The sequence below is a fragment of the Rhagoletis pomonella genome, unplaced genomic scaffold, assembly GCF_013731165.1.
Source record: "Rhagoletis pomonella isolate Grant_MI unplaced genomic scaffold, Rhpom_1.0 Rhpom_scaffold_00011, whole genome shotgun sequence".
NCBI lineage: Eukaryota > Metazoa > Arthropoda > Insecta > Diptera > Tephritidae > Rhagoletis > Rhagoletis pomonella.
Genome location: NW_023458565.1, coordinates 4,502,729 through 4,511,271, shown reverse-complemented (window position 1 = coordinate 4,511,271; position 8,543 = coordinate 4,502,729). Strand labels below are relative to the sequence as shown.

The 8,543-nt window shown below is 35.5% G+C and overlaps 1 protein-coding gene across 3 annotated transcripts; it reads right to left on the bottom strand.

Annotated features, from left to right (window-relative positions):
* Positions 1–942: 942 nt before the first annotated feature.
* Positions 943–6,931, bottom strand: LOC118747306 (lysosomal-trafficking regulator-like). Of its 3 annotated transcripts, none has more exons than XM_036481319.1 (6): positions 6,669–6,931; positions 4,982–5,226; positions 4,843–4,919; positions 4,495–4,684; positions 4,318–4,428; positions 943–4,261 (listed from the first exon to the last, which is right to left on the bottom strand). In XM_036481319.1, exons 2-6 carry the CDS (start codon positions 5,087–5,089, stop codon positions 1,208–1,210), a joined length of 3,540 nt encoding a protein of 1,179 aa, XP_036337212.1. In that variant the 5' UTR covers positions 5,090–5,226; positions 6,669–6,931; the 3' UTR covers positions 943–1,207. The 3 variants fall into 3 exon arrangements, with proteins under 3 accessions (XP_036337212.1, XP_036337211.1, XP_036337213.1); XM_036481318.1 differs by having other exon boundaries at positions 6,806–6,931; XM_036481320.1 differs by having other exon boundaries at positions 6,817–6,929.
* Between the last annotated feature and the right edge of the window lie 1,612 nt (positions 6,932–8,543).

Here is an 8,543-nt window from a genome sequence, read left to right as displayed (position 1 = left end):
TTTTTTTGAGATTTATTGAACAAGGAATGCAAATAAAGTATCTCCCTATAAAAATATGGTACTCAGCTCAAGTTCTAAGCATTGGGCTATAAACATAATTTTTGTCGAATTAGTCGTAGCAATCACTAATATGGCTTCAAAACATTCTTACTATTGCAGACATATGTATGTAAGCATGCATAGTACATTTTACGTATATATGCCTGGATGTAGGCATGAGCTATTACCATATTTGAAACCACAAATAATTACCCGGTAGGAAAACAAAGCCATACGTTCTAACAAAAGTCGGTTGTTGTTTTTACATAAGCAGCAATGGTGGCACTTGACTGGGACTAGGATTCTCAGTAGTTCTCATCTTCTACATCCGTATCAGAGAGTCTGAGAACAAGGCGCCTCACTGATCATTAGGCACCTGCAGTTAGGGCCGAAGAGTTGGATAAGCATACGAAGATAGATGATATGCTACCAACTTTGGTAGGAGGGAGCGATAGCTTGTTTCTGGCGCTTACTCCAACACGAACATATTTTGGCTAACTGTACCTCGTATCTCGTAGAAGATCCATCCACTCCACGCTGATTGGTGGAAAGCGTCCGCAAAGCTTTACTTTGTTTTAACAGCATATAAATTTCACAAAGATTTTTGGAGCATGCTGCTGGAGTTACAATCCTTAGCCAGATACAAATCTAGGCAGTTCCGGATAAGGCTGACTCGCACAATGTCTCAGTGGATGTTTGTTGAGTGTTCTGGTATGTTGTAACTCCGAGAATATAGTTTCTAACTACGGCTTGAGGACCTTCATTCTCGCACAAAGCTTTCTGCAAGTGGCTATGGTGTTCGCGAAAAAGGAAATAGGGTTTTCTTGTTGTGTTCTTTCACACGGAAATTTGGGCAGACCTCAATAATTCATATGATGCATAGTATGAATGAGTTTCGCCAATTCTTGAGGGTACTGGCATTTGATACACTAGATGCGTAGTACTTGAAAGAGCGACGATGGTACACAAACTACGATGACTCCGAGTTTCCTAATGAGAGGTTTCAAATCGAAAGCAGTCGTTTTTTGCGGGGGGTCAAAACTTATTTTTTCGAGCAGCATTTTTACGCGTAATTAGCTATATACTATTTTAATAACAGCTTAGCTAGATCAAAGGCCTACTTTGATGCTTTGATATAAATTTAACTATCAGGGAGTCTAATAAAATGTTACTTACCTCCTTCTTGTTTAAAACTTTTAATTGCTATTGCCAATGTTGCTTCGAATAATCGTAGAAGATACCTTTTGCTATCGCTACTAGATTCTAATAAGCAAATAAGTATCGGATCGATGCCTTCATCTAGGCACTCTTCTTTTGTACTGTTATTTAAATCGCTTACTGAATTTGCATAACTAGCGCCACCAAAAATCGAACCTATAACACTAAATAATTTCCCGATTATGCTTGTCCCAATATTTAGTACCGCTGCGCGAGTTTCTGGCCCAACTACCACCGTTGATGTTGAAAGCGCATCGGCGGCACAGTTCCACACAGTTGTGTTGGCTAGTGTGGTGCCCACACTGGAAGCGTTTAACGTCGCTGAGGTTATGGATAATGCTGAATTGTGAACAGCATGTGAACTGACCTGGTTGCGAACGTCGTAAATTACAATGTTATCTTCAATCTCCGTCTCAGTTGCATACAAATCTTCAAAGTGAATTGATTTATGGTGTTTTAGTGTATCCAAAAATGATAAATTGAAAGCTTCTGTATATAAATGCAAACTTATTTGAGAAGTGCTATCACCCTTCGGCAAGCGTTGGATTTCATGTAACGATGAAGTGTTTAAACCGGCAATTGTTGTCGCATTCGATGCAATCGATAAACTAACTGAGTCTACCGTTTGTTGCATCGCATCTACCTCAATGCTTGAGAGCAAAGTTTCCAGTGAACTTGACAAACAACAGTCTTCTTTGTTGGCTTCGGGGTCTACTGTGTACATTGGGCTTTGTATTGGGGGTGATGTTGATGTATTGATGTTATAATGTGGGCGTGTGGGTTTAGAGGCAATCGTAGATTTTCGTTGTGAAAGTTGTAAAAAAGTGCACAATGCATTATAGTTTAGCGTCAAAATGTCGTCAATCCCCTTGTCGTTACAAAGTGCATTTGGTGAGCAATCCTGTTCACTTGTACATTGCGGCTTTGAATCATCGTGGTCAATGGGCATACCTTGATTTTTATTTAAATTATATATCGCCGAAAAGGCGTTAAAGAAGCACTGACTTGTTTGGAATAGCTCATATGTAAATGACCACTGTAAGGCGGCAGCATACAAAATATCGGGCGCACGTGATATGTCTGGTTCTTCTGCCTTCTTATCTTTGCTAGCAGCTGAGTTATTTGAATAGTCGAGTAGTGCATTGAACTGCAAAGCGTGCTCTCTACCACTTTTCAATAGCAGCATAATGAGACGTTGGCTTAACACAGTTTGTTCTTTACTGCTTTCCCCCAAAAATGCCATATTATCGATGCCGATTTTAATGAGGTCGCATATGCTATGAACTAGTGTCGGTTCGCCAAACAAATCCTCTAAATGTGATATATTTTCTTCGTTGTAGAAAGCTTTTATTAAACGTATATCTATTTCCAAATAGGCAACGAAAATATTCAAACAATCTTGTACAATACCGAAACAAATCAATGTGGTATCTGGTGTTTCATCGTTTTTATCGGCTGACGCAGTGATAGGTGAGTTTCTGTTCATGGATTGCCTTCCGCTTTTCAGTATATCCGATTTAAATTTACGGAACGCTGGTAAAATAAGTTCGGCCAGAATACCTGCAGCAATGTCGCTGTTCAAAGTATCTGATATGCATTTTAAATGCTTCAGCAAAAGTTGAAGTGCAGTCAATTTATTGCAGATTTCTTCATTACCATTAACGAGTTTTTCATGAAGTTGTTTGTAGAGCTGCAAAACTTCCTTTCGAAACTCTGGCGATTTTAATTTTGTATCACATTTAGCACAGTTTTCTGCTTGATGTTTATTGAGACCACCATGAGAAAAAATAGTGCAGAGTATTTTACGATGCAAAAATTTATAAATGTAATTTTGATATTTCGGAGCTAAAGCTAGAACTATATCCAAGCATGTGGCATAGGTATTTATTGTGTAGTGGCAGCAGCAAATACCAATACGTAATAAATAACGTACAGCGTACTCTTGCATATCTAGAGAGATTTTAGAGAGCAAATTTAGTAAAGTGCCTTGAAAGAAGCAGCTTAATGTTGGTGCTTGTGACGACCAGCAATGTACCTGCCGAAAAAGGTGGCGCCTTCTGCGTGCGTGACCACCGATTGGGTGAATAGAATTGTTCATAACGAGTTGATCATTCTTGAAAAGGTGATCTATTATTTTAATAAGTGCTTTGAAGGTCAGCATAAGGAGCACTGACGCTTCGGCATCTCCAACAGTATAGGTGTTTAGGTTTTGTAACACATTTTGGAATGTTTCAATGCTTACATCAATCACATTTTCATCAACGAACTTAAAATCATTCAAGCTGCTTTTGCTACCCAAATCATGATACGGTTTTTTCAATTTGTGTAGGTGACTTATGATATTTTGGAGGATGTAAAACAGTACATAGTTGGTCGCACTTAGAAATTCAACGGTAAAATTAATTGAAGCAGACTCTCTGATATCGTCAAAATTTCCAGACTTTGGGTTTACGACTTCTATAGCATGTTTTTGTAAGATGGTGGCTAACTTTGAGAATACGTTTTGAAATTGTACAGCGGTTAAACCGGAAGAAGCATTAAATATATTGTTGATGCAGCGTATTATAAGTTGCAGAAGTTCATACTTAATTTTGCCGGCATTTTGCTCTGTGTTATACATCTCATCACTGCCACATAAGCATTCCAATGCAAAATTTAATGAAAGCACTGATATTGATTGGGGATTAAGATTATCCTCACATTCATTTGAAACGCACTTTGACATTAGTTGTATCACCAAGAAAGCGATTTCATCACTGCTAGCAATACTGCTTCTAAAACCATCAAGTTCCTTCTCAATTTGTGGAGATGAAAGTGATTCAAATTGTGATTTCTTTGTAGTAGTACGATTAATTCGCAAGTTTGGGCACTGAAATGGAGAAATCTTAGCGATGACTGTTAATATGGAGGGGGAAGAGTCTAGTTTAATTTCTGCTGTGTTCCATTTACAATTCGGGAACAGTTTGATACATAAAGTGCAAAGGCCTTTTTGTGAAGCGATGAGCTGTAGAAATTGTTCTAGTTAAAAAATTGCTTGGTTGTTCAAATTAAAGTTATTACCTTGGTATCCACACGCAATAAAAATCGAAGCAAATGTTTACCCAAACTGTGTGTAAGAAAGCTGCGAAGGGCAACTATTTTACTCCAGTCACTCGGTGCATTTAGTATGAGCTTTAAAAAAAGGAATCATTTTAGTAATTATATTACAACCTTAAAGATAATTAGTACAAACGTTACCGGTGTAAAACTTTTATTGTTCGGAAAGGAATTCACATCGCTTTTGAGTTTGCTTATCTCATCTTGTACTAGGTCAGTACTATTGCTTTCTGCTGTACATGAAGAAATTGATAAGTGAGACTTATTTATGATGCAGCACACTGTCTCCAAGAGATATGAGGTTGTTTCTTCTGGAATATTATTTAACAAACTGAAATAAGAAGAGAGTTAAAGGATTTCAATCATGCAAAAAGCATCGGGTTAATATTTTAAAATTACAGACAAATTCCCACATTTATAATTTTAGAACATATCATTTAAGAAAAATTTTCTCATCGCAATTCTTATTATAAACATAACTGCATTTACCTTATAAGTACTTCTGACTGTAAAGCATCTTCTTCAACGTATTGAAAATAAAACAGAAATAATTCCATCCAATGTAACTAAAACAAATAAGAAAAACTTTATCGACACTAAGTAAGCAACAAGTATGTATTAAACGCACTTTAGCTTTGCGGTCATCGCCGGTACTAAGATAATTTTTCCAAATAACACTCAATGTTTCTACCAGCATATAAGTAGAGCCCTCCGCCTCCATGGCCTCCTGCTGCATTATTCGGCAAAATTACATCAAATCAGGAAATAAAGGAATAACGTTTCAGACTTGTTGCAGGTATATTGCTTCGGATGTTTATTGGCATGAGTTCACACCGCTGTAGAGTGCTAATCAGTGACCAACTGCATCAGTGACTGAAAATAGCAGACGAAATAAAGTGTTATTGCTACAAAGAAACTGTGGCCATATTAATATATTTGAATTATGATCGCAAATATACATATGCACATATATTTGTATGTACCTATGTACAAATCGATGATCCTCTGCAATAACAACATAACTCAAAAAGCAAAACCCTTACTACTATTAAGGGCATCATGTCTCTAATTCTTGTATAATCTTTAATACTTACTTTAATAATCATTACTACTAGCTTAAGTAAGGAGTATTGCAGAATATCATCGATATGCCTACTTGCAAGTTTTCATACAAGCATACTATATGTGCATACAAATTTATATGCATGGACTTAATCTGTTTAGCTATATTTCGGAGTGAAAATTCGTTGTATTAAAAATGAATCTCTCATTTATTTTAAACTAAAGCTTTAGGGTATGTATCTGCACTTGTTGACAAATCGAATGTCAATAATAGCTATTTAATCAAAAACTAACTGTTGCATCAATATTTTTTAAGCCGGAGATTAATCACTTCATGGGTGAAAGCGTTCTTATCGACTAGGCGCTCTAAGCGAGGGTTATTGCGGCACTATAATTAAATGTAGTGTCGTAAATGAGCATCAATCGGCCTTATCAGGAGTTTCATTTTTCCCAAACCGGTTCACTTTTCTCTTTTGGTTTCCATGTATTTACTATGGGCAGAATCAAATTTTTCGGTGAAGGTGATAAGGCAGAATATATCGCTAGCTTAGAGTGAAAAGTGGTTAAGCCCTAATTTTAAAATTGAACAAGAGAGAAAACAACTTCTTATAGCCATTTTCTTCAAGTATGTATTTCGCAAAACTTTGAATACAACATTTTGTCTGCTGAAGGCAAAATCAAGTCCCATATAAACAAGAGGGATTTGCTTTTTATTAAAATATTTCCTACTATTTTGGCTTTATCGAATTTTCGGAGCTTTGTTTGGACTTAGCAAATTTTCTTTTCATTGAATATAAACGAGAAAACATAAAACAACGATCTTTGCACTTTTCGAAAATATGCATTTTTAATTTCTCTAGCCTGCTGTGTATGAGTTTACATAAAAAGTAGACTTAGCAACTTTTCACTCTAAGCTAGCTATATGTATTTCTATGCATAGCAAAATCCTCTATTGTAAGATCAAGAATGCACTCTTAATTATTTATATATTTAGTAAAAAATTAGTCATAGGGCTTATATATTTTTTATGTCAAATAAAATGTCTAAAAAATTAGTTTGAAAGCATATTTTTATCCGTTACAATCTTGGCAACTCTAGATTAAAAGCAAAACATAAACAAGTCCAATTAGTGGAAATCAGCAGTGCATAGCCAACAATCCCATCAACATATAATGCGTAGTAGCCCTTTTAATCCACAAGTGAATGTAATTGTATTTTAAAACTGTTATTGCTGTGAAATAAAGTATTTTTACGCAAATACTGCCGCTTTTATACAAACTACACATCCAGCTGCATCGCTGATCCAAGTTCCTTTGTGGGCCAAATATTTGCAAATCTGCAGTTCCTCTATACTCCACTAGTCTTATTACACAATTTATATAGTTAATACCTTCTAAACACCTTTTTTTTACTAGTTTGAATATTAAATTCCTTGAACAATGCAACCAAAAATGTTTTGACATGCACAGTGCAATTTCACTTCATCTTCATAACGTGTTACCAGATCAACTCAATACATACAGTTCGCACAAACTTCTATCGATAACTATTATTTCAAAATCGGTTCAGATATTTTGGAGTAGTGAATTATATAAATAATGACCAATAAATAAAATACGTGGTTGGATAACATAAGAGAATGGACAGGCTTGAAAACAATCGGAGAAATGATGTTCAAAGCGAAAAACAGAGACGAATTTGATATGATAATCAAAACTATAAACTAAAACGTATTGTATGTATGTAATCGCGAACATCCAGCAAATGGATAAGTAGCTGAAGAAGAAAAAGACATAAAATATGGGAATTGTGGCCCAATATACGTTTTTTCCAATATTTCTCAAGACACATTCTAAAGTGAAGTAAGTTATTTTGTTAAAGGCCGCAGTCGTGAACCAAAAGAAGTTTTTTAGTTTAAGAACTTTCTGTTAGTAAATCAAATCTTTTTCTCACAACCGCAATCGCATAAATTTAGGGCTCAGTAATAGCTGTGTTTTCTTAGGCAATGATCGGGATCCGGAAAAAAATTTGCACGCAAATGCAACAACAACGATATGATCCTGAGAGAGATCTGGTTCAATTTAAAGTCCGCTCTCTTTGGTTTGTGTCACTGATAATTTGGCAGTACGGTTTGGTAGCACTGACAAATGAATTGTGGTATTCACAACGGTTTCGTAAGTGTCGTATTGTTGTAGGTCGTAAACTTTTCCTGTTATGCATTTTCGCGATGTTAAAAAATAGTTGGTTGTGGTTTCAAGTTCTCTAAACATTTATTTAAGCTTTTAAAGTTGACGACATCCAACAATACGACACTTACGACACCGTTGTGAATCGCTCAAATGTATACACAAACAGATATTCTTCCATTGCTTATTTTAACTTGCTTTAAATAAATTGGCCCGTAGTCATAGTCAAAATAAAGTCGACTTTAAAGTTAGTTGCAGCTTTTTTGACAGATATCCCATTGAAAATTATGTCAAAAAGCTGCAACTAACTTTAAAGTCGACTTTATTTTAACCATGACTACGGGCCATTGCCTTTACGTTAAATACTTGCTTAAGTGAATATTATTTCGTTTAAATGTACTTTTCCCCATTTAGTGAGTTAATTTTTATAATTTCGTCTTCCTCGTGCCAGTAGTACTAATGTTGTAGTTCAGTATACGTTAACTTCTGCCGGTTATTTTGTTTTAGTAAAACTCGCATTTTACTGAATCAAATTTTACCCAGCTGACAGCTCTGATAAGGTGTTAAAGAGTAACTTAACAATTTATGCTGATATTCTTCATTTCAAGTTCTTAATTGCAAATACAAATAATGACTAAGAATAAAATTAAGTAAATTGTATATAACGTTATCTTGAAATATTACAATTTTACTGAATATTCGAAAGCAAACCCGTAAGCGCGCTGATTTAAAAAATCATTTTCTGTTTAACGAGAAATAAAGCAAAGCGCCGTTCCCACTTAGAATGTTTACCGAGTACAATTAAACGAATTTGGTGTTTGGGAAAATTATAAACTAAATTTGTCCTATAGCGGCAACTCTACTTGCGATAGAGCTAAAAGTATCGATTGCTTCAAAACTTTTAGAAGTCGATTGACTCGTTTCCTTTTGGGCCGATGCCGT